We start from the raw sequence: 26,832 nt of genomic DNA, 5'->3' as shown, positions 1-26,832 counted from the left end.
ACATTGCAAAAGGTGTTTTTACTGCAGCCTACTGACTCCATAGCTATGCCTCTGCATGGCTCCCATGACTGCAGGAATTATTTTTCCAGAATTTGAAGGGACTGCTGAATAGGATAGAAAATATTCCATGTGCTTCTTTGCATGAATTGTTGGCTAGCACACACAGTATAAAATGCCTTTAGAAGACAGTCTTTAGAAATCTGTTTGTCTTTTAAAATGCAAGTGTACCCCAGGTTCAGAGCATAAGTGCTCATTTAGACTTTTATAAATAATAATTTAAGAAACCCTGGATAAGCTCTAGGCTTCATACACATACTTCACCTTCACAACAACCCCCTGTCACTTTGAGAACTTTTTGGTGAATGGGTTGAGATTCTGAATTACTAGGGATGCCGTTCTAAGAATGTTTTACGGGAATAAGTCCTAGTGGATAAAACGTGACTTAATGTCACTTTTGAACTGACATGTTTAGGTTTCCTTCCCAGAGGTGTCTGTTCCATGTTTTCAAGTCCTCTCCTCTTACAGTGCAGAAAATGCAATAGTGTATTGTTCTTCTATTGCTGAGGGCTGGCACTTCATATTTGTTACACTTAGCTGAATGCATACCCATCCAATTTTTCCTATGGTGTGGGGAAAGGCAAGTAATATTCAATCATCATGGAAAAATCCAAGAGTACTTCCCTGATGCTGTTATCGAGAACAATTTTTCAGCAAGGCTATAAAACATATTGCCTCCCTAGGAATTTCCTGAAGTCCTCATGTTTTCTACCACAGCAACAGACAGGGTATTTAAAGTTCTGGAGAAAAAATGCATGTGAAAAGAAGGTGCCTACATGTTTTCTTCTTACAGCCATCCTACAGGCCACACTTTACTTTTTCATAGCATTTAACAAATGCACAACTCTGTGTGAAAAAGGCAGATGCGCTGATGGAGAAGACAGTTCATGGAGAAACTAAATTTGGTACATAACACTGGCATAACTTATTTCCTGATTTTTTTTGTAACATTCTCTAAGCTGGACAGAGGAGGAAAGAAATAGTTCACAGCTGTGGATGGATTACTGTCACATCTGAGAAAATGTTCTCCAGTCTGCAACTCATCAAGTGAAACACACCCAGTAGCATGCATTGTGTCCCATTAGGCATTTGATGGAAACCTTGACAGCATAAACAGTGTGGTTACAGAACATAATACACATCTAGCGGGCTATACTGGACATTCTGTTAGGTATAGATTTCCAAGAACCAATGTGGGGGGAAATGTTTAACTGGGTGAGTTCCATCCAGAGATAACTTCATCTGACAGAAAAAGTTCCCTCAATGGAATGCAACTTTCTTGCACACCCTATCCCATTATAGCCTGAAATGTTCTCCAAAATGTTGTTCTTGGGAGACCAGGGATCCTAAGGAACGGCATGTGGTATAAACTAGGAGTTTGAGAAAATTGACAGAAATTTTGCCCTTCCTCCTATTAGTAGAGGAAAGGAAGGCCTGCAGCTGAGCAAGATACCACCTCAATCATGGACTGAATGGATTTAATGAACCTGTGTGCACAAATACTAGCCAAAAGTCTAAAACTCCTTTTACGATTATCATGGACGCCAAGGGTTAATGTTCTTGGTAGGTATTAAATAGTTTTTGGAGAGAACTGGCAACCTCCACTGTGGTTCCTGCCTACTGCATATTTAATACCAATCTAAAGCATTCTAGTTCTGAAAGTCACATTCCTTCTATTGAAGGAGAGAATTAAAGCCCAACACGGCAGGGAATACAGTGCTGCTGTTAAAGTCACACGTAAAATGAGAACACTATGGCAGAATCAGCATTTTATTAGTCTAATGGAGATGCTGATTAGCAGAAATGGAGAACCACTTTGATCGAACCAGAGGCTCAATCACTTGCCTGCTTGCTGGAATAAAAACTTTCAAAACTATACAGGACTCTCAAACAGCATTACAGCTTTAGCTTTAAAAATATTTTTAAAGAATTAACATTTTAAAAAATGAGCTGCAATAGAGGGTGCTAATCTCAGTTTAGTGACTTTGCTTAAATACTTACATGTTTCTTTAAAATAAACCACATAGATAAATAGTCAAAAGTTCGATAAAGTTATATTGCTGCGATTGTTTTAAGAGTGATTGCCCAGCAAGTACAACTGTTATAGCATATACATTTCTTTAAGTGTTTCTGTTGTGATTGCTTATCTCTTATCCTGGTACAGGCCATGTAGTGTCTTTAAACGTCTTTCAAGATTTAAGATACAGTGAAAACAACTAGCATGATACCAAGATTTGTTCCGATTCAATGTTCAGTTTTGCTAATAGGACCCCAAATTAAGAATGCAAGAAGTGAGAGGCATCAGCCTGAATACTTTCACTGCTGGGAAGCCAACGCTGGCTTTATATGGCTTTCCTCAAAAGAACTTGCATCCCAGAGGTAGGTTATGAAGCAGGGCAGTGGTAGTGCACTAACAGTGGGCAGGCCAGCTCCCTGGCTCCAATGTAACCGAATTACCCACACTGGGAATGCTGCATGGTCCCTTTCTATCCCAACTCCGATATGCAGAGGCCTTCTAACAAAGCCTCAGTCTCTTACTGGCCACTGCATTTCCACAGGTCATGCTGCCACAGTAGAGAGATCACATACTGCTGGGAATTTCTTTAAAAACTGACAAATGAAAACAGCAATCATTTTAAAAATAAAGTTACCATTCCCTTATCCTTATTACTACAATAAGTTTAAAACAAAAACAAATCCCAGTTTGCCATGTATGGGCTATTTCTAGTAGAATTATTCTTGCATGCACACAGTCATGGAGCCAGGGCCTATTTCCTAATGCTCTGAAATCTCTCCCAGAACATGATGGTGATAATGTTTTAGCAGAATGGCTGGAAGATGGGAACCTACAGAAAGGTCACCATAAGGAGAAGAGGGCATCTATATCTGTCCCCTTAAATGGTGGGGGCAGGGTGAGGGCGGGGAGAGGCAGTCATTACTCAGACTGGCATCATTTTTGTAGACGTGTTTACACAGAATTTTTTTTACCTCCCCATGAAGTTGCACCTGCAGGTGCTGCAGCAGCTGCTTGTGCAGGACTTGATGTGAAGTCTGGCTGAAGGTCTAGAAGATCGCTGGAGGGCTTGGAAGCACTATTATGAAGAGACCGGAAAAGCCTTTAGAACAAAAAGCCATAGATTTCCACTGCCAATCCACTTCCAGCCTTGTACAGTCTTTTCAGAAGGGTTATGCACATCTGCATGTATTTATTTTGCCACAGCTGTGAGCTCCATTACTTTAATACGTTGAGCATCAAGCAGTAAATAATACCTGTGGCATGGATCGGAGAATTTTATGGCATGCTAGAATAAGGAGCATGAGGGTCTCTCCTGCCTACTCCATATCTTATGAGAAGCCAAGACATATCAGCGTGCAGGATTATTTCCACAAACTACACTTGTAGTTACATACACTTTGGATTTGGCACACATTTGTGTATTTCAGAGCTCAAAGGGCTCCATAATTATCTTGCAATATCCTGTAGCACATTTGCCAAAAAGCAGGTTTTAGCCATTCTAATAACTGTTTGAAACTGTATGAAAGATGGGGAGGTGGCTTAGCCTCCCTGTAAAAGGCATTCCCCCTCACAGTCAAACCTCTTCAATTATTTCTACAGGAAATTATTTTATTTGCTCTTCAACTAACCTGACTGGAGCTGCTGTAGAAGATGTTGAAAAGAGATCAACTGGAGGAGACGTATCAATACTTTTTGATGGGGTGGAATTGGGAGATGTAACAGTTGTGGCTGGAGATGACTAGACAAGAACAATGTATAAATACATAACCCAGAAAGCCTAAACAGGCAAAGTAATTATACTTTCCATTCAGGAGCTGTCACAGTAAGGAACTCTAGAATTCTTCATATGAAGAGTAGGTTGGCAGCTTCCAAGTGAGGCCTACAGATTTCTTGGAATTACAATGGAGCTTCAGACTACAGAGATGAGTAACATTGCAACCTTGAAGGATGGACTCTACAGCACCACAACCCATTGGGACTCTCTCCTGCACAAACTAAACTCTTGTCAGACTCCATCCCCAAATCCCTGGAATTTTTCATCCTGGAGTTGGCAACCCTATGTAAAAATGCTGGTAGCTTTCTTAAAATGTCAATTAAAACTTATTTAACTAGATGTTCAGTCTTTATATGAAATACTTGCCCTGTGATGTCAGTTACAAATACTGAATCTCTTACTTCTACCTTTCAAAAATGCTCAAGCCTAAAACATGAATCTATCTGGAAGCACACAAATTATACTCTTCAGTGCTGAAAGTCACAGTGGAAGGAGCAGTTAACCCAATAGGCTCAAAGTCAGGATGCAAAATATGCAAATATACATGCCAGGACCAGTCTGCCAATTTACTATAAAGCAGAGAAAGGAGAATAACGCAAGAGAAGCATCAATGCTCCCGTCCCATGAAAGCAGCTTTTTCCTGAGGGTTCCTTCCTCCCCCAGCAAAGTTTGCTTCTAAACTGAGACCCACAAAAAGAAAAACAGCTAGGCAGAGATACTTTCAAGGGGGAGAGAATTTGGCATCTTTTCCCATCTAACTTTGCCAGGCTTTGAACTACTTCCACTTTATTGTAGTTGGATAAGAGGCACAATTGAAGAAGTGACCCCTTTACTAAAGAGCTGTTGCCTATATGATATCCTGTACCTGTACTGGTGATATTGTATGATGTTATATTAAGACCACAATTGCAACCACTGAAGAAGCACTAGAAAGCGCGATTGAATACCTGGGACCCTGTTCTGGTTGCAAAATTATTCAGGATTGCATTAAAAATTTTTTAAAGAAGACACAACTTTTTGCCTTTTGGTTTCGTTTGCTTTTGGTGCAGTTGGACAAGGCCTGAGCTGGGTTATGTTGGTGTTATGTTGGTATATTTAGTTTGCCTCTAAGGGGCAGTGTTTTTACCCATCACCTTTTATTAATACGGTCAAGAGGCTGCTGAGAAGCATTATATATTTAAATTGCTTAATTACTTTGTTCAGAAAATAAAGGATAGTAGCCTGTTTTTGAAGGCTGAAGCCAAATCAGGAAGATAAAGAAGTTATTGTATGAACAGTAACTTCTCTCTGAGCTCTTCTCTTGAATTTTACGTCTTTGGTTCACAGCAGCTAGATGTTATCAAGGGATCGGTGGCTAAGCAACATCTCAGATTTCCCTGCCATGACAGAAATTGGCAGCTTGCCAACATCTACCTTGGAAAAAGTCCCATCAGTACATCTTCAAGGCAAAGTGTGTTATTCTGTGTCAAATACATATTCACTAGTTGCAAAGGAGGTTCTTTTGTTAAACTTTAAAAAAAATCATCAAGATCAATTTATGCAGAACAGAGAGGCTGGGTTGTGTGACCATGAACACCAGAACCCTATTTTCTTTCTTTGCTTTCAAATGCCTATTTTAAAGGACATAAGCTACTTCATAACATGGAAAGTGAAACTTATAGGAAGAACAGAGTGACCTGGATCAACTGAAAGTTGCCATGGAAGAGATTTCTGGCCACAGATGACTTTTGCACCTCTCCCTCTCCTTGAAGCCCCAAAAGCCCCCCCCCCACACACACACACATATACCCCAAGCAGCATTTCAGACTGCAATGGGAGCAGAAAGGAAGGAAGTTGCACTCAATGGCTGGAAATACTTGCACTCATGTAAGCATTGCGCTGGATCTAAGCCAAGACTTTTACCAGTTCTCCTTCAAGACTCAGTCCCACATACTTAACACGGTAAAATGACCACATGAAATAGTAAAACATGCAAATCCAGGCACAGCTAGAAGACTTGCTCTCCGAGTAAGCATACAGATTACTGAATCTGGCTTTTGCCAGTGGAATATTAAGGTAATACATGAAATAGAATCTTATTTATGCCTGAGAAAATGTATATCCAAAGTTTCAAAATAAGACTCCAGAATGTAATAGTTCAGGAGTTCAGTGATGGTGTATAAAAAGAAGGCAACAGCAAGAAACAGTTATCCTGGCCTGCCTATACTACTCTGCACTCTTTTTTCCTTATTGCATTGACCAATAGGAAGTGAGAGGCATTTGCAATAAGTCTTCATCAGGGATTCTGCCTGGGAAAGCAGTGGAGAGGGATTTAAGAATGAACTGTGGCATATCTCCATCTAGTAAATATACCCATCAATTAGATTTTATTAACACAATAACTAAATGACACAGATGGCAGTATGCTCAACAATCCGACTCAAGGCAATAAAATACATTTAACAAATACATTTCTTTGAGAAACCCATAGGAGAATTTCCAGTCTGGCTTCTAACACCCTCCCTTTCTCTATCACTTCCTCCCACTGTCTCCTGCTCCCATCTTTTCCTTCTACACCCTCTTTCTTATCCTCTTACTGGTGCTCACCTAACCTTGCCTTCCCAACTGCCCACTTTTTCTTCAGTCTGCCTATCCTGTTGCTGCCTCTATACTGCCAGCAGGAGAAAAGAAATCCACAGCTGGAGGAATGGATGATGAACAATGACTGTATTTGTGTTCAAAGGGAGCCTGCAACCAGCTGCGACCTTTCCCCTATTTGAACTTCAGTGGTGCACATATACTCCATCATCTTCCTTTTATCCCTCCTGGCAACCTCTCTCAACAATGCACCCTAACTGCTTCTTAGCACCTGCTTCCTTCCTACCTCTGGCTACTTATTCATCATGTGCTTTCAGTCTGCCTGGTCACCTGCCCCTTTCTGCTGCTCTGCCCCCCACCAGAGACAACTGGTGAATAACTAGTTCTAGTTTAGTTATGCAAGTTGAATGGTGGTCATTTCCATGACCGGAAACCCAAAAGACAAAACAGCCCTGAAAAGAGCATTCTCCCTTGACTTTTACTGAGAAAAACAAAGGCTTGAAGTCTGGCAGTACTATTGTGGTAGGCTAGGAACCATCACAATGGTCACTGCTAAGGATATTCATTTCTTAAAGGTACAGTTGTTATGCTTAGTTGGGGGCTGAATCCCCTGCTTTAAAAAAAATCTTTATGCAAACCCTTTTTCAGGTTTGTAAAAAGGCATGTCTCATATGCTCATGACTGTAAGATTTGGCTGTGATCATGTGAAAATTAAATATACTGATACAGCAAAAGAAGGGAAAGGCAAACAAGGTTTAAGGGTTTTTAGCTCAAGAGAAACAGGTAAAAAGAGTTTTAAAACACAATTCATGGTATGGAGAAAGTTTTGTAGCACTCATAATGCTAAAATACTGGTTCACCCAATAAAAATGTTGGGCAGTAGTTTTCAGTCAAAATAGATTATTCTACAAAGAAGATACAAGCATAGCAAGAACCACATACTCTCTAAGAATCTGTCTATCAGTGACAATTAGTCATGACAGACACATGGAACTTGTTTGCTGCAGCAAGCTGGGATATGTGTATGTCAAGAAATTGATCTTGTCCTAGTCATTTTTTTAGCCTTTTCAAAACACTGGTTCAGGTTTTTGGGCCTAGTAAGTTAAAAAAAAGTGAATCTACTGTCTGGGCAGCTAATACAATGATGACTTATAGTTCAGAGAGAAAGACAAGGGATGAGATGAGCACAAGTTCAAAAGAGATCAGGGAAACCTAAAGAGCAGAGATGGGGGGGGGGAGTTTTGCGCTTGCATTCTCTTGGCAGAGATGAGTGCTTGCTTGAACAGTCTCAGCGATATACCTGAATTGATCAGCCAGGATCAGGCCAGCTATGGACAGTCTGGAATAAAGGAAGTTCATTTGTTCTAGTTTGTACCTTTGGGTCATCCTTTCAATTAGACTGAGCCTTGCATGGCTAGAATACCTGCCTCATGGATTTTGGACTTTGAAACTTTACCTGGACTCTGTGTTTCAGTCTGGTCAGGTAACATCTAGGTCAAAAGACCAACAAGTCTGTATTAAAAAGGATCAGACACTAGGTAAAGTGAAGATCTCTGCTGCCAGTCAGGATAAACATTACTGACCTTGATAAGTTGGCTGCCACTTGGTATATGGCAGCTTCATACTGAGGGACATGCATGCTGAGTTTTCAGACATTTTTGTTTTATATTTGCCTGGAAAATCATTGGGTGAGTACACTTGCATTAAAGTTTTTATTCAATATCTTTTCTTTGAACCCCAAATAACATACTTTGCAAAGAATGTATGTACAAATAACTGCATGCACAATGAAGGCAGCTGTGCATAAATTGTTTATGCAGATCTACCCATATGCCATAAAAGATATTCCAGTGAATTTTCTTGTACCCATTTTTGCCAGTCTCATTGGGCTAAATCTTATGTGTGAAATTCAGCTGTGTATCAAGTAGAACTAAAACTAAAAGCCAGGTAACTGCTCCACTGCATGACCAAATTATGCAAAACAGCACAAAATCAAGAAATTAAAGATATAATTTGTTAATAGGAGAAAACTGGTTATCATGAGTTGTACAGTAATCTTCTGAATGCTGTTACATATGGCAATATCATCACCTGCAATGTCTTGACCAAACCCACACATGTGTTTTGTCTGCATGGAGTTAGTTGTGATACCATCAGCATATATAGGAGTCTGAGCTCCACTGCTCTATGATGATGACACTGAGAACTTAACTTCCTTGAAAATTCTCTCCATGGTTGTATAAACTAACTCCTAGTCTTGTTTTAAGGCCCATTTATTTGGAACATTTACTACGCTCCATAAATAACAGAACACCCAATTTTGCAAACTGAGGTCTCGCATGATTGTGACACATTTATATGTCACCATTAGATGAATTTAGTATGAAAAGAAATGTTTGTACAGACGTTACTGATTTACAGCACATGGTGCAATCCTCTTTGAATGCCTTTCCATGTAATTTAACCCCTGCACACAGAAAGCAAGCACAAGTAATAAAAACAATATTAAAAGTTTACCTTGCCCAGAGGTGAAGGAGCACCAGAGCTAGAATTAACAGAGAAAGGTTATTAAATAAAATAATTTTGGAAATACTTTAAACACACATGAGCATAAGTTTGCATGTTTATCTACCCCCCAGCACCAAAAGCTTGGAACAGAGTTTTAGGTTTGTAAAACTTCAGCAAGATGGAAGTAACTATTAGTGTTGACAAATCCATTCGGTGCACAAGAAATACTGTTAGTGGCTGAGCACATGCATTTGTGTCCTAGGTCACTGATACCCAATCAATACAATCTCAGGAAGCAAGCCTGAGGACTGAAAACTTGGAAAGTTGCTGCCAGTAGAAGCAGGGAGCATTGGACTCAGACTACTGATTTGCCTTGGCATAAGGCAGCTTCTTATATTCCAATAATACCTCATAAATAAAAAAGATGAAGTTCCACGGCCAAGGATTCTTATGTGCCTTACTACTGCTCCACAGTGGGGTGTTAAAAGATTAACATGGGAAAGTGTTATTTGGGGGGAGAAATATTTATTAACTAGGGCTGAACCAAGTAACTCAGTCAGACAAAAGATGGTGAATTGAATTTGCATTACTGAAGCCTCAACACAATTGTCTTCACGTTACCAATTATAAAGATGGCTTAAAATTTAATGAGAGCTGTCGCTCTTTGTTGCCCCGACCTGTGTTCCAGGCTATCCTGATCCTGTTAGAGCTCAGAAGCTAAGCAGGGCTGGCTTTGGTTAGTATTTAGATGGAAGGCTGTCAAGGAAACACACAGGGTGGCCACACAGAGGCAGGCAATGGCAAATCACCTCTGAATGTCTCTGGGTTTGAAAACCTTACTGGGTCGCCATGAGTCAGGCAAAACTGGACCGCAGTTTCCACCACTACTGTCTGCTAGAGAAAGAGACTTTCTTAATATATTTTCTTTTTTCCATTTCCAACTAGTAGACACCAGAAACAAAACATCTTTATGAAGTTAACAAGTGCACCCCTGATTCAAATCCATAAAACTGGACCAAACCAGTAAAAAAACTGTTTTGTTTCATAGAGATTACCAGCATATCTAGATAAGTACATTTACTCTGCTCTCTTGTAAGGATTACATTATCTTATTAATATTTTTCATTGGTTCTTGGTGTTCCCCACACTTTACTCAAAATAGAGTCCTTTCTTTCATAGCCTATGTAATCAACCAGTATAAACATATAATTTATAATTTCTTTAGAATACTAAAGCATTGAAAAAGGGACATAAATTTTTATACTTTGAAATATTTATGAATTAAATATCCTTATGGAACATTTGTGCATACACCACAGCGTTTAGTTATTTATTTATAGTTATTTATTTGCCACCCTCTCTCTGGGAACTCAGGGCAGCTCACAACAGCATAAATTACGTAAGTAGAATAAAATACAGATCTAGGAATTTAAATAAATAGATTTAAAGGTAAAGGTATCCCCTGTGCAAGCACCGAGTCATGTCTGACCCTTGGGGTGACGCCCTTTAGCATTTTCATGGCAGACTCAATACGGGGTGGTTTGCCAGTGCCTTCCCCAGTCATTACCGTTTACCCCCCAGCAAGCTGGGTACTCATTTTACCGACCTCGGAAGGATGGAAGGCTGAGTCAACCTTGAGCCGGCTGCTGGGATTGAACTCCCAGCCTAATGGGCAGAGCTTTCAGACTGCATGTCTGTGCCACAAGAGGCTCTGCTAAATAGATTTAAAAACATTAACATGAGAATTTGAGCACTGAGCTATTCTCTCTATCCTGTGGGAGAAGGCAGGGGGAGGTCTCAAGAACCTTTTAACTAGAGTCTAATTTGTCGGGTTTCTGGGTTAGAACCAAAACAAGGAACAAAATTCCATTTACAGGTGGATCTTCCCTGCCTTTCTGAATCTTCTGTATCCCCACCACTACCAATACTGCTCTTGAGGATTTTAGAGTTCTTGGGAGCAGCATGAGACTCAGCACACGTAGCTGCAGTTCCAGTGGGAAATCCATGGAAGTGGCACAAGTATCACCTTCTGTTTCCACAAGGGCACCTTAGGCTGTGAGCAATTGTTCCAGAAATGTACACAAGCACAAGAGATTATCTGCTTACCCCTCACTTTGTTGCAAGACAGACATATACAGAAAGAAAAAAGAGGCACAACAAAAGTTATGTTAATGACAGTAGGCTCTTAACATCCTAAAATAGCCTATTTTTTTCTAGTCATCTCTCATGAAAACGCTATAAGACATGATGAAATAAATGGAGTTTTCTGATCAACTGGACATAGCAACTCAGTGTTATTTTGGCTACATGTCCCAATGCCAAAGAAGTAGAATAACCCAGCTGATTTACAAAGGAACAGCAGCCTAGCCACATTATAGATGCACATCCCATATACTGTGGTAGTTAAAGCTGCAACATAGTGCTTGAGGACTCTTTCCTTTAAGGCAGTGGTTCACAACCTTCCACATTCCGTGACCCTTTAATACAGTTCCTCATAAAATTATGCAAGTGTTCTTTCACAGAAATTAAACCAAAACTGACCAATGGTGTGAAGATCCATTGCTCATGATTGTATATAAATTGTTTTTTCCCCCCAGAGTTTCTCAGTTCAGTTCTGCCTCTCATCCCGCTGAACTGCACTGCCACCTGGAGCACCTGGTGGGAGACTGCACTGCGCTGGAGGCACTGCTGGAGCAGCTGGCAGCCGAGTGTGGGCACCTGCAGGAGGAGCAGCAACAGTGGCAGCGCCACTCACGGCCAAGTTGCTTGCCCTGCTGCGACCCCTGTGAAAAGGTCGTTTGACCCCCAAAGGGGTCCCGACCCCGAGGTTGAGAACCACTGCTTGAAGGCCAAGGGAGGCAGGGAGGGAAGAAGGGAGAACAGGACAGTGCGTGCACATGCTCTGCGTTGTCTGAGGTGTTTCTTCTGCCACTAGGAACAGCAATATTTGGGGGCTACTCAGCAACCAGCTAATCATTTTAAAGGGCTAATTCAAACACTGTAGATCATATCATAGTTATGGTAGTGAGAGCAGGAGGTAATTGGGGGGGGGGAGAAAGACAGGAGGTATTTGGGGGAGGGGGGAAGAAAGACTATAATCATGCAGAGCCTTAGAAACTATTAACTCTTTCTAAGACTGTTAATGTGTTTTCACCCTTGGGAGGAATACAGAGGGAACAATCAGGTGATAATTTTTGCTGCAGTATTGATATTCAAATTGGTTATTGTGATATAGCACATTATCACACTATTTGGGGGGGTGGGGCTTCTTGCATACCTGTTCCCAGATTTCTTTCCTTCCAAGGTGTTTAGATGCTGTTCAAGTGTCTCCATGAGACTGCTAGGAGCCTAAGGGAAAAAACATGTTTCACATTGTAAAAGGGCTGTACTACACAGAAGTCATGTTAAATCCGAGATGAATCCTGTCTTCTCTCTGAACCATTCAGAACCAGTTATGAGCATGCACATGCCATAATCTTAATTCTGCAATAATTGTGAGATACACAAACCACCTTCATGCTGGGAAAAGAGAAAAAGAAGAACAGTTGTTGGAAGTATATTCAGATTGTCAGTAACATCAAATTGTTCACCATGCAGTTAAGGCTACTGTGTGTGAATGTGTGCAGGTCCGTATGCATATTTCAGAAATGAATAGTACAGGCATTCGCTGAACGACGACGCTAATCAAACTGCAACTAACACGGTCGTTTGCATGCATACCTTGCACTTTTGCATTCAACCTAATTAGCTTAGTCATCATTTTCTCTTCTATGCAAGTAGAATTGCAATATCAGGGCAGAACTTAGATTCTCAAGAACCACTAAACTCCTGTATTTGTTCTCTCTTCACCATAAGGTCTACTACAATGTGATCTGATCACATCATGCATTTCCTTGTCCCCAGTAATGCTTGGATCCTCTAAGAAATCTCCACTAAGAGAAGTCATCTCAATCAATGGAAATAACTTTCTAGTCCCTACCCTCCATGGCAGCCCAAAATTTCCCCTGAAATGCTGCTCCTAGGGAACAGATGGCCCTCAAGAAAAGCTAGAGGGGTGAATTTTGGGTCTGCAATGAGGAACAACTAGACAAAAATAGCCCTTCTCCATCCTGCTGGAGTAAATTTAACATGGGACACAAGCCAATTATGCGAGAGGAAGCCATGGACATACATGGAGTCTGGGGAGAAAGGCGGGATATAATTAATATGGGCCCAGTTTAAGGATTTGTGGGGCCTTACCAGAACACAACTGGCGGTGTTACTTGTGCTGCACAAATAACAGAGGGTCACCCTTCTGAGGGGTGGTTGGAACTTTGGAAGCAACTGACAGCTTCATTTTGCTGAAAATATTTACTAGTATTATTCTGAATTTAAATTTCCCTAGCATAAGAAAGAAAACAACCTAAAAATAACTGTATAGCACCATGGGGCCTGTGGAACCATGAAACTTGTGGCACGTGCTACATGAGCTACTATGATAAACCACTCCTGAATTAATGTTTTAAATAAACAAATACAAGCAGTGATATTGTATCCTATGCTTGGCTAAAAAGGCACGATAACAAAGGAGTGAGAGAGTTCAGAAGGCATATATGCGGGAAAGCCTGTATATTTTGATTTCTTTAACCTCTGGGTTCTTCATGCTTGGGGGTTAAGTTTTTTCTTCCTTCCTCTTGTTTTTTTCTCTGTCTGCCCCATATCAGTAATCAGGCCCTAAGAACATTTTACATATAAAATTGTGTTTTCAACTTGTGATTAAAAAGTTGGATACAAAATACTGCTCCTTAGATTTTTAACCCACTGGATTCCCTTAATATTTTATAGGCAGTAAAATGACTGAAATGTATGCTTGCCTTTGTTATAATGAGGGAAAGTAAAGAACAGTTAACAGTGGCCTTAGCTACTCCAAGATAAAAATAGTGCCTAGATAAGGAGATTCCCAGAAAGCCAGAGGAGTGATCAGAGAAAAACCTTCAGAGGCACAGAAAGAGATACAAGCTATGTTTTACCAAGATTACCGGTTCATCAATTGTACAGTCTTTAAAAGGAGACTTTTCATTATCATCACTGTTTTTCAGATCACTCAGAATTCTGGACAGCAATACCTAAGTTTTTCATACACAAAACAGTGTGATTAAAACACTGTGATTTAAGAACACTGAATTGTAACATCAATGTGCAGAGCTTGCAGCCAGGACAACTTCTATAGAGAGCACAGAGCTCTAACTCTTTCAGGTTCCTTCCATGACCCTTACCTCCGCCCCAGCTCACTAATGTTCAACAGTTTATTAGACCAACTCCATAATAAATTAGCTTCAAAGCAGGGCCTCAATATAGGCAAGATCTGCAGGGTTAATGTGATGATTTTATGGCATTGTTTTTACTTGTAAGTTCCCTCAAACAGCACTCTGGAGAAGAAGCACATTAATTTCCTAAATAAATAAGTCACATTTAGGCTGCATCAGCTTCTAAACTGTAACTTGTGGAGCAACAATGTTAAAGGGCCCTTGCATTTTATAGGCAACAGCATGCCCAGTTTGAAACATAGTTTGCTTCTGCTATAGCCTAGGGAACAATGCTGAAACCCTAAGCAACCTTCCTTCGATGCTCTCTTCCCATCTTCAGTGAGATGTCCTTCTTAAAATAAGCTAAGTTCAAGCTGTTAGACCCAGTTTGATGTCCAGGCTGTCTGTTTCAGGAGATTTTAAGTGGAGGGGCTTGAAAGGCCTCTGAGAGAATTGCAACCAGTCACAGATTGTACTAGGCTAGGTGGATTAAAATATTTTTTTGTTCCAGTATCCATAACTTTTTGTTATACTACCCAAGTTCGGTTTGCTTTTGTCTTGCTCATCCTTATGAGTACTTGGGACAATGTCACCCAACACTCCCAATTTTCCCTTCAGTGTTCAAGCAAGCTGGTGGGATCCTGCTCTAAACAGTACGTTAGCATATGTTAGCAGATACAAATCTCTAAAGGATTTCAATTTTGCTATGTTTTCTTAGACAGAACATTAAAAAAAAAAGATTTTGGAGGATTGGTGTCATGAAAAGGGCGTGGTGCACATCTTCCTGAGAGGAAGGAAATAATAACCAAAATAATTACAAATGCTCTTTTTTGCCTTTTATCATTCAAAATGATAAAGACTCCCACCTTTGTAGGATTTATACCTCTAGGACAGAATTAGATTATTTTGACTTCATTATACTTCTGAAGTTAAAATTACATGCATGAAACTTACACTCAGGGCAGCATTAAATAAATAGCATGCAGGATACAAGTGAACCCTCTGGAACCCCCATGAGCCAAGGGCTATGGGGTACAGCAGAAACCCCCCAATATTATCAGTTCTTTGGGGCTATGATGTAAAAGTCCCTGGACCACATGAAACAGCTCGGCTGGACAATTACATGAAAATTAAAAGGTGGTGAAAAATATTGCCTTTTTCCACCACCACTGAGTAGATTCTACTATAGACTCTATGCCATGTTCAATCAGCCTCACTCCAAGTTCTCCACCAGTGGTGCTCTGGCCATTGTCCCTCCCATTTTATCACCATTAGGTCCTCAGTGAACCAATGGGACTGCTTCACTCTGTGTGGGGGGAAAGGGTGCTTAGGGGCAATGACAGCCCAAGCCATTTTCATATTCCAGAGAGCAGTTAAGACCCTTGACAAAACCATCAACATCCCAGGAAGGAAAGTCCCCAAGTACTGTCAGGAACCCACCAGGATCTATCCGGTGTCTGGGGTGGACCATCTTAATGGTTCCATCACCCCTGGGGTGAAAAGAGGAAGCGACAAATCTGTACTCTATCAGGTCTATGACAAGAGAGTAAGCTTTAACTCTCCCACTTCCAGATCTCCCTCCCCAGGCGTATAAGAGTTCCAATCCAATGTGTGTCCTGCTAAATGGGTGTGGCCAGTAATTACTTGGGACAGGCCCATGGAGGCTATGAAATTCTAAACTATTCAAGGCAGCTTGGCCTTGGCCTCTGCATGAATGTTGAAGTCACCCAAGATCACCAATCTTGGGGTCTCTACCAGCCCACTTGAGACCATATCTGTTAAGCTCAGGAAGACTGACAGCTGGGCAGTAGGATGGATGGCACAACAGAATCCCTATGCTGTCCTGATCTCCTACCTTCAAGAGCACCCACACAAATGGCAGACTGCTGTATTAGGTACAGATTGAATCACAATGACCACCATGATCTACTTCCCTGACCTCCTGGGTCTAACCTGCTGCTGTACAGAGAAACCTGGGGGACAGAGCTGGGTCAGATATACACCTCTAGTCTCATCCAGCAACAGCTTCATATATTTTTTAAAATATATATTCTTGCTTTCCTTCTTACAGCAATACAAAGTAAGCCCTTTCATTATTCCTGTTTTACAGATGAGAGTTGATAGCCAGTAGCTTGCCTAAGATCATCCAATGATCTCAGAGGGGTGACTTTCAGCTCACATTCTAGACAACTGTGCTTCATCAGCTCTCAAACTTTTTTCTTTTTGCCCTAAACCAGAGTTTGATCATATTATGGCAGCCCTAACCTTGTCTCATGCCTGAAGACTCAAGACTTCCAGCAGTAGTGAACTTATGGACTAGGTGAAAGTATGTATTCAGTAATTAAGAATGTCCTCTTCTACATTCACTACTCAGTCTTGGCTTGTGGGATCGATCCGCACCTCTAAAAAGGACAAGGAATGGGCAGACTTTTCATTGTCTTTATATTAAACGTAGCCTGGAAAATAAATTTCTTCTAGGAAGAAAGATAATGGGTTGACTTTAAAGATGCTTACTGTTTTCAGGACACATACCTTGGCTTTATGACACTATACAGACTAATGCCATTAGGTTGGATGCTAAATGAACAACATATTTTTGTGCTATTACTGATCAGGCAAAACAATTGAGGGACTTACTTGTGTAAGATCAGGAATGTCTCCCTTGTCAATCCCTACTTGCTGTGGATAAAAGAAAAGAGAATTTCAGAAAGGGGCCCTCATACATTGCAAGTCCTGCAAATTGAGTCATTTATGTTTACTTAAGAAAATAACATTGGATTTTGCTGCTGTTTACAGCAATGCACTTTATGGCTTTACTGAAGTTCTCCTGCTCTGTGATTCTGCAAGGTGTACTCTACTTCTAGGCTGGCACAGCAGCAATCATCTCAAGGACTCAGGCGTTAACTAGGCCAAAGTGACATGGTGAGATAATATAACTTTTCTTATTTGATTGCACCAGTCTATGTTCTAGATAGTTTGTAGCTAATCACATTAGTACTACAGACCTTGTCTGCCACACCCTTAAAACTGCACTGCACCTGAAGACTATAGCAGTATCATCAGGGCTCCCTCAGCCCCACCTACCACATAGGGTGCTCGTTGTGGGGAGAGGAAGGGAAGGCAAGGCGACCATAAGCCGCTTTGAGACCCTTTCCAGAAGAGAAAAGCTGGGTATAAAAATCCGCTCTTCTTCACCAGAAGGACATCACAGTTGAATGTACTTAGAGGCCCAGGAGAACATGCAGGGACATACTCCCTGCCCTACTCATTTTCTGGGTTAACTGCCAGTTTGGATGATTTAATAATCTCTATTGGAAACCTAGGAATGAATCTGGATTGTAATGGGTCTAGATCAGCGGTCCGCAACCTTTATCAGGCAGCCGACCGCTGCGCTGGGGTGTGGGGAGAGGGCGACCCGGGTCCCCATGCACGTGCTGCAGCCCCAGCGCTGCAGCCCTGTTTGTGCTGCCGGCATGCCGGGGCCCGCGGCTCCCTCTTCCCGCCAGGCCGCAAGCAAATCGGCTGCCGAAGCGGCCGATTAGCTTGCGGCCTGGCAAGCTTCTTGCTTTGGGAGGGGGGGAAGCTTCTCACAGTGGAGGGGGCGGGAAAAGGGAGCCATGGCCTGGCGCCGAGGCCTTCGCAGCCCAGCACCTGGCCACGGACTGGGGGTTGGGGACCACTGGTCTAGATGACCCTTTTTTCCAATATTATGGTTAGTATTTACTTACACATTACCCAGAATATCTGCCTATCATCTTTAGCCTTCTAAAATAAAACTATTACCTAATACAGACTGAACTTCATGTTTCCTAGAGCCAGTTTGGTGTAGTGGTTAGGAGTATGGACTTCTAATCTGGCATGCCGGGTTCGATTCTGCACTCCCCCCACATGCAGCCAGCTGGGTGGCCATCAGTGATATTATTATTATTATATTATTATTAGATTTGTTTCCCGCCACTCCCTTACGGCTCGTGGCGTGTTACAGTGTCCTAAAATCCCCATTAAGACCCCATTAAAAGACAAAAAACATTACCAACATGGCGGAGATCGGCAAACTCAACTTCCCCCCTCCCATTATTAGGACTCTCTCAGCCTCACCCACCTCCCAGGGTGTCTGTTGTGGGGAGAGGAAAGGGAAGGCGACTGTAAGCCGCTTTGAGCCTCCCTTGGGTAGCGAAAAGCGGCATATAAGAACCAACTCTTCTTCTTCTATATGAGACTTTGCCAAGCTTAACTGTGGCTCAGTAGTAGAGCACCTGCTTGCCATGCAGAAGGTCCCAGGTTCATTCTCTGGCATCTCCAGTTAAAAGGTCCAGGCAGTAGGTGATATGAAAAACCTCAGCCTCAGTCCTACCAGTTTGAGTAATCAAGACTGTTGTTGATGGACCAGAGGTCTGATTCAGTATAAAGCAACTTCATGTGTCCATGCATGAAGAAAGGGACCAATACAAGTGTCCTGGCCTGGCCCCCTTGCCCGGTGATCACTGGCTTCTGAGCACACTTGCTCAACATGAACAGGAACATTTGGAAAAAACTATGGAACGATTCTGTACACAACAACCATTTATGTTTGGTAGGTTATTCATCATGGACATTTTATTTACCTCTGCAACTTTTAGAAATTCTGATACTCTTGTCATTCTGGTTAGAAACCGTTTGTAGATTTCAAGAGCATCTTTACACTGGCCCTTCTTCATTTCAAAAAACTTCTCTGAGGAAAAAAATATACAAAGTTATACATCAACATCTATTAGCATTATTTATAGCACTGACTTTTACCTGGCAAAATACAGCCTAATCTTTACATAATTATTCTGCCAATTCTGGCCTAAAAGACTTTAAAGACTATATTGACTGAAGGACCAGAATGGCTCACATTGGAATAATTAGTGATGTTAGTCTTTGAAAAGATAAACAAGGGATTCTAATCCACACTGGAGGGTAATGACAATGACAATATAATAATAATAATAATAATAATAATAATAATAATAATAATAATAATAATAATAATAATAATAAAAAATTTTATCTGTATCCCACCCTTCCCTGGTCGGCTCATGGTGGGTAACAACAGGTTTTAAAACAATTATACAGAAATGTAAGTATTAAGACATTTTAAAAACTGCCTCTTCTTAAAAATTTAAACCTTTCTAAGGGGTTAGTCAGAACTTGGAGGGATTTTATTGGTGGACTTGTCCCTGTAATACTGATACATGCTTCAGAAGACAAAGGAGTAATTTGGTATACATCGTATTAGAGGACAATGTTTACAACACTTTAGGTCTGTTCTAGTCCTATGAACTGAGGGAGTACAGCAGCAGCCTGGAACTCATCCCCACTATGACAATGTATTTTTAATTAATTACACTTGTAATTAAGTAGCTACAAACAAATCAAGCGTTAAAGCTGATTTTCCTGAAAGTTCATCTTGACTTAGTTAGCTTCAATACACTTAATATGTGCAGTTTGTAAATTAATGTCTTCACAACCCAAAATTACTGACACTAGCAAAGATGCTTTCATAGTGGTCTGTAAAAGTCTAAAAAGTTTTTTTGAGACTACCAGAACACTGAAACATAAACTTTTTGTGGGTAAGAGGCCATTTCCTTCCATGTACTGAAAAGTCACAATTCTACCTGTCTCTGACAAGAATGACTTGCTAAATGCAATATTCTACAGCTACATTCAAAACTATACCTCACCAGCTTGCTTACCTAGTAAGTTAATAACTCCATCATTGTAGCAAGCAAAAAGCTTGATGAGATCTTTGAAGAGAAGCATAAATGCAGCATTTATGACACCATTTGTCAGCTCATTTGGATGAACCTATATATAAATAAGAACCCATGTTTTTTTAAGCTTGATTCACGATGCTTAGAAATAGTGTTTTTGAACACTAAATTAAATACTGTGGAATCTCAACAATCACAAACATTGTACACTCAGTATTTAAGTCTGTTTCATACACAAAAAGAAGATAAAGTGATCTCCATGACAGTGAAGGAACGTTTGTAGTAAAACTAAAAACTGTGTTTAACCCCCTCTTCATCTTTCCTAGAAGCTGCAGAAAAGAATTTTATCTTTGGCAACTAGAAATATCAGGCTTCCTTTAACATCATTCCCTGCAGGAAGAGACAGGATGGCAGGAGAGAAATTCAATGTTAGCAGTATTCCCAACAGAATTTTGTGCACAAGATACATTAACTGTTGACTGAGAAGAAACAAATTACAAAGAGAGAGAGAGACAGAGAGAGAGACCAATGAATTAGTTCAATCCACAGTTTCCTTCCACCTATTCTCTTTGAAATATGGAAAATTTACAAGAAGATTTAAACATTAATGAACATACAATGGCTTGAAGGAGGGAGGCAGCGGGTGCACTCTGTGCGTCCGGGGAAGCCACCCCCAGCCACCTTCTGCCCCACCAATGCTGTGGCACACACCCGCCGCCTAGGCAAGGCTGGGTGCACTCCACGGGCCTGGGGAAGCACTCCCCGGCTGCCTCCCCCCCCACCAAAACTGCGGCTTCCTGGGGGCCCTCGGAGCACACCTGCCGCCTCTGTCAGGCAGCGGGTGCACTCCCCTGGCCCGGGGAAGCCCTCCCCGGCCCTCTCCCCTCCATGGAGGCCGCAGCTTACTGGCTTGTGGCTATTGCTCCCTGTGGAGGGGGGGCAGGGAGTGGGTTGGGAGGCGCTTTGTGCCTCCTGACTGGCTGGAACTCGTGGGTGAGGCGTCAATCGGAAGGCGCTTCGCGCCTTCCAAATGGGCCCACTCCCTGGGGGGGTGGGACTCCTGGGTGAGGGCCCCACCCACTCTCTGCCCCTAAGAGTTTTAACCAAATATGATACTGCTCAAAAAGAGGTTACAGATAACAAGTAAGAAAGGTTTAAGTACATACATCAAATTCAAGAAGGGCATCTATTTGTCCCTGTAATATTGGCATACTCTTCAGTAATTTCTCTGGAACCATCGTCCTCATGACACCATCAGCCCTGCAAAAAACAAAAACAAAAAAACACACACATCCACAAAACATTAGTTAGCAATAAAGAAAGGTAAAACATGAAATTGGACCCTGTAGTAAAATCTTATGCAAAAAGCCACAGTAGATTTTCCCTGCCTCTCCCTCCTACACACCAAAACAATCCTCTGCTAAGGAACAGATAATTTACATGAACAACAGGGCACTATGGTGGTTGCAGCAGAGATAAGGAAACAGCTTGAACACTCCCCTGTCCCTCTTCCACAAGTGATGGAGTAAATTCTCTTCCAATAAAAGAAGAAAGAGGTAGTGATATCCCCCTCCCACATTCATTGCAGCCTGCTCCACCCAGGTAGTGGGTGCTCTTCAAAAGTATCCTCTCACTAACAAAATAGGATTTTCCTGTCATGCTGGGGAAGGAGGAGGCAGGGAGAATCTCTCTTGCTAACTCCTTCAGGGAGAATTACCACAGGATTCACTTCGGAAAAACTCAGTTTTCAACAGGGCACGCCTTGAGCCATGAAATGAAGACACATATTTTAATAAAATATTTCAAAAATAAACACTACTCTTGAATACTGAAGTGTTAATACCCCATTGTGAACCTACCTCTATTGGAGGCAGATTCAAATATTTACAGAAATGCATACATCAACACTGAACCTGAAAGCAACATGTTAAACATGATAGAGAGGTCAATACATGTAAGTATTGTTGGTTTTTTAAAGACCGTCTGAACCCATGAAGTAGAGGTAGAATAAATCACACTGAAAATCTGCCCTCTGTTCCAAATGAAAAGCAAATACTCATTTTCTCTGTGAAATTAAATATGGAACTGAAGACAGATTCTATTAGTCAAAAGTTCCTGTATTTACAGATATGAATTCAAAAACCAAACAAGATCCTAATTTATAAAATTTCACAATTAGCGCATATGTTTATATGATCTGGCAGTGTTAAAGCTGTCCCAAAAATGTACAATAAACTCCAGGGTGTTTTAAATTCTAGATTGATTGTCCTGTTTAATTATACTCTCTTCAAGTGATTTGGGCTTTTCATTAACTCTTGGAACATTAATAGAACTTGGATGCTAGAGAATAAAGGTTATCCTTCGGGGAGGGCGGTATATAAATCTAAATAAATAAATAAATAAAAATAAATATCCAAGAGTAACAAAATATATATCATAAGAAATTACCACTTTGCAATTTGTGAAAACTTATACAGAACTGAGGATACTGGTGGAATTATACAGCATAGAACAGTGGTTCTCAACCTTCCTAATGCTGCGACCCTTTAATACAGTTTGTCATGTTGTGGTGACCCCCAACCATAAAATGATGTGTTCTTTCACAGAAATAAAACCAAAACTGACCAATGGCATGAAGATCCATTGTTCATGATTGTATACAAATTGTTTCCTCCCCTCCGGGGTTTCTCAGTTCAGTTCTGCTTCTTGTCCCACCATGCCGATCTAACTCTTTTCCGCTGTTCCAGACAGATGAATGCTCTATCTCAATCTACCCTGCAAGGTTGTTGTGTGAATGGCACCCCCCGGCCAAGTTGCTTGCCCTGCCATGACTCCTGTGAAAGGGTCGTTCGACCCCCAAAGGAGTTCCAACCCACAGGTTGAGAACCACTGGCATAGAAGATGTATGGTTGCCACTCAAAACCCCACATCTTCATTTTCTCTGGTAACATCTACTGCAAAGGACATTGCTATACTAAGAACTCTTACCTTCCTGGAGAAAAAAACACAGGGAGGGAGAAGAACTCAGCATTCCATTTTAAATTATGCTCATAGGTATAAAAAAGGCTGCAATAAATAACAATTATCACAACATTCCAGTTACAGTACTGGAGAAAAGCAATGAGACAAGGACAACTTACCCTTTCTTCACTCTTGCAAAATCAAATGCCATTTGCCTGTAGGAAAATGCTTTTTCATTCAAGTATCTGCTGTAGCGCCGAATGAAGGTAGACATATCGTATCCTTTTAAAAGAAAGATATTATAGCATTGGAAAAAAGGCAGAAAAGGACAACTAACATGAATAAGGGGATGGAACACCTTCCCTATGAAGAAAGTTTAAAGAGATTAGGGCTCTTTAGCTAAGCAAAATGACAATTAAGGGGTGACATTTGAGAGGTTTTCAAAATTATGTATGGGGTAGAAAAAGAAGTAATTTTCTCCCTTTCTCACAATCCAAGAACTTGTGTGCACTCAATGAAATTAAGAAGTGGTGGTGCCTACAAGCATAGACAGTTTCAAAAGAGAATTGGATAAACAGGTAAAGCAGAGGTCCATCCACTGCTATTAGTAAGAAGGTATCGGTAGAACACTATATCCAGGGCAGTGGTGCTCTATATTCTTGGTGCTTGAAGGGCAACAAAGGGAGAGCTTCCGGAGCTCTAGTCTCACTGGTGGAGTCTACAGAAATCATTCACACTTTGAATACTGAGATGCATCACCATCGTTTGTCTGATTGATACAGCAGTTTCTCTTTTGCAGATAGAGTAAAAACAGGTTACATGCTTTGCCCCCAATCACACTGAAAAGTCAAGACGGTACAGAATAATACTGTCAAAGAATCATCAAAATCTGGCAGCTTACTGACAGATCAAATTTTTATATCATCTAGTTTTGATTATATAAATTCTGACATTAGTTAATGCTGAATATAAGTGCCTTTTCAAGCAGCTACATGATCTTTCACAATTTCTTAAACATGGTTGGAAGAAAAGCCAACCTTCTAATATTTTCTTTTAACTTCTTGTAATGGTCCTATCCCAGGGGGGCGCACACATATATAATACACACAGAAAGAGAAATCTGCCACTGTGAAACTGGACTACTGAAGCTTGTCACACAAAATGGAAGCTTCACCACCATTAATAACGCAAACAGGTATATCAATCTCACACTGTCAGCCCTTTGTGCATGTGTATGCACACGACAGGAAGTGAATGGCAGAAAGTGAAGAGGAACTAAAGAGCCTGTTGATGCGGGTGAAGGAGGAGAGTGCAAAAGTTGGCTTGAAACTCAACATCAAGAAAACAAAGATCATGGCATTCCTGGCAAATAGATGGGAAAGAAATGGAGATAGTGACAGATTTTATTTTCCTGGGCTCCAAGATCACTGCAGATGGGGACTGCAGCAAAGAAATTAAAAGACACTTGCTCCTGGGGAGGAAAGCTATGGCAAATCTAGACAGCATCCTAAAAAGCAGAGATATCACCCTGCCAACAAAAGTGCTTCTAGTCAAGGCTATGGTCTTCCCAGTTGCAATGTATGGCTGTGAAAGTTGGACTGTAAGGAAGGCCGAGCGTCAAAGAATTGAGGCTTTTGAACTCTGGTGCTGGAGAAGACTCTTGTGATTCCCTTGGACTGCAAGGCGAACAAACCGGTTAGTCCTAGAGGAGATCAGCCCCAACTGCTCCTTAGAAGGCCAGATTCCTGAAGATGAAGCTGAAATACTTTGGCCACCTCATGAGAAGGAAGGACTCCCTGGAGAAGAGCCTAATACTGGGAGCGATTGAGGGCAAAAGAAGAAGGGGATGACAGAGAATGAGGTGGCTGGATGGAGTCACTGAAGCAGTAGGTGCAAACTTAAATGGACTCCGGGGGATGGTAGAGGACAGGAAGGCCTGGAGGATCATTGTCCATGGGATCGCGATGAGTCGGACACGACTTCGCACCTAACAACAACAACAACAAAATGCACACGACACTCAAACTCAGACCAATTTGTCAAATGTTAAGTGATACTACTTCATTTTCTACACTAAATTTAAAATAGTTTTGTTTTTCTGGTCCTGTAACTACCCATTTTTTTAAAATCTCATTTTTATAATTAAAAAGGGCAACAAACAAGAGTTAGCAGTAGCAACAGAGATTAGATTAAGGAATAAAATGTAAATTTCCAAAGAAAAAAATATTTATATCCAAGTGTTAGAACTTTGCTCAGATTTAATTTTTGAAGTTTTATTTATAAAGCAATTATTCTTACCATGTGATCCACTTTTGTCCAAAAAGTTGCTGAGATTGAATAGTGTGTTTCTAGATGCCAAATACTGAATAAACCTCTGTAAAGGATAAAAAGAATTAGCCAATTTCTCTTTCAACACTGCTCTATTTATATTATTATCTACTTAGGGGTGTTATCTTTTTTCTCACAGAGGACAGTTTTTATTATTATGATTATTTAATTTTTAGACCGCCATTCTCCAATTAGGTCTCAGGGTGGTTTACAACATAAAACAGTTAAAAGCACAATAAAATCCCCATAAAACCCCCAAATTACATCATACAACATATAAGCGGCAGTGGTCATAATTCTAATCACAATTATGTTCAGCTTGGTGGGAAATGATATTCAGTCCAGTAGATCAAACAAATGATCTCGATGTTGGAGATCTCAATGTTTTTTTTTGGGGGGGGGGGTTAATCCTCAGATGGATTAATGGGAGAACTGCCCTGGCCTTCACCATACGCCTGGCAGAAGAGCTCCATCTTGCAGGCCCTGAGGAAAGCTGGTAACTCCCGCAGGGCCCTTAGCTCTTCCAGGAACTCATGCTGAAAAGCTCATGTTGTAAATATGGCGGTACCAAGTTTTTTAAAAAAAAACATAAAACGTAAACAGAATCAGCATGGCCAATTCTGTGAGAATCAGCATGGCCAAAATTGAGATCTTCAGTCTTATTCATTGAGCTATACAGTGTAGGCTAATGTCAAGAACAGATAAACAGCATATAAAGAATTGACAAGATGAGAGATGAAGTGGGGAAGGGCAGACAACAGTCTTTAGGTGTATTTCTCAACACCTATACACCCCTCAACACCTATACACATATCAGAAGAGAAAAGGGGGGAGGGGCTGGAGGGGTTCCACATGAAAGGCTTGTCTATAGTTCTGACACTAACGCCAATTCTCACTAGACTTAAGGGGGGACTTATAAAAAATTAAATACTTAAGCAGTACTGGAGTTTAAAGAAAATAAATGCAGGAAAATCTTCTACTAAGATGGCAACCTGGAAGGGAAAGCAGCTTTAAGAATCTTTCCTTACAATTTCAAAAGGCCTGAAACTGACCAATGAGCAGAGACTGTGGCACATTGTTGGTGTTGGAGGTGTGGCCTCCTGGAGGAGGGGAATCTGATGGAATTGTTCTGTTTCTTAATTTCCTTTGACTCGGGACCCAAGAAAGGAGAAAAATGGGGCAAGAGGACTTTTACAAAAACTGGACACACAGCTAATGGAAAATGGTAAAACTGAAGGAAAATGCCAGTGCATACAAGGCCTAATGCCAACTTCTACTACTTAGGTGAGACCAGTGTGCTTACCTCATTGCCATGAACCATTAGATGATGCGTTGTAACTAAGGCTTTGAATACAACCACCCAGCTACTGTTCGTTGCTCGCTCAAACAGGGTATCAGCCATTTGTGGAATGTTGACATTTGTCTCATTCGTGGCCTGGATCAGATCTATTTGGCAGCAAGGTGTGGGGAGAAATTCATAGTTAATATCAAAAAACATAATTTGTTAGAGCTTCTCATGGTAGTCACTTAATTTTAGTGAGTATTACTACAGTACTTTAATTCTAGTCACAACACTCTTCAAGACAGTCA

General features: G+C 41.0%; 1 protein-coding gene across 24 annotated transcripts in view; it reads right to left on the bottom strand.

Annotated features, from left to right (window-relative positions):
- Positions 1-26,832, bottom strand: part of SNAP91 (synaptosome associated protein 91) — an 85,339-nt gene that overhangs the window by 29,041 nt on the left and 29,466 nt on the right. For 16 of the 24 annotated variants that reach the window (XM_077305481.1, XM_077305545.1, XM_077305561.1 and 13 more), the window contains exons 3-14: positions 26,546-26,688; positions 25,213-25,288; positions 23,094-23,196; positions 21,120-21,213; positions 19,936-20,047; positions 18,823-18,929; positions 16,856-16,897; positions 13,943-14,038; positions 12,211-12,281; positions 8,943-8,970; positions 3,703-3,812; positions 3,046-3,149 (exon numbers count right to left, since the gene is read on the bottom strand). In XM_077305481.1, coding sequence (XP_077161596.1) covers positions 3,046-3,149; positions 3,703-3,812; positions 8,943-8,970; positions 12,211-12,281; positions 13,943-14,038; positions 16,856-16,897; positions 18,823-18,929; positions 19,936-20,047; positions 21,120-21,213; positions 23,094-23,196; positions 25,213-25,288; positions 26,546-26,688 — 1,086 coding nt within the window. Of the gene's footprint in view, positions 1-3,045; positions 3,150-3,702; positions 3,813-7,881; positions 7,916-8,942; positions 8,971-12,210; positions 12,282-13,942; positions 14,039-16,855; positions 16,898-18,822; positions 18,930-19,935; positions 20,048-21,119; positions 21,214-23,093; positions 23,197-25,212; positions 25,289-26,545; positions 26,689-26,832 lie in introns of those variants that run through there. The other 8 variants (XM_077305667.1, XM_077305552.1, XM_077305586.1 and 5 more) reach the window with 3 other exon arrangements.

This window comes from Paroedura picta, chromosome 1, assembly GCF_049243985.1.
Source record: "Paroedura picta isolate Pp20150507F chromosome 1, Ppicta_v3.0, whole genome shotgun sequence".
Taxonomy (NCBI): domain Eukaryota; kingdom Metazoa; phylum Chordata; class Lepidosauria; order Squamata; family Gekkonidae; genus Paroedura; species Paroedura picta.
This window is presented reverse-complemented; position numbering and strand designations above follow the sequence as displayed.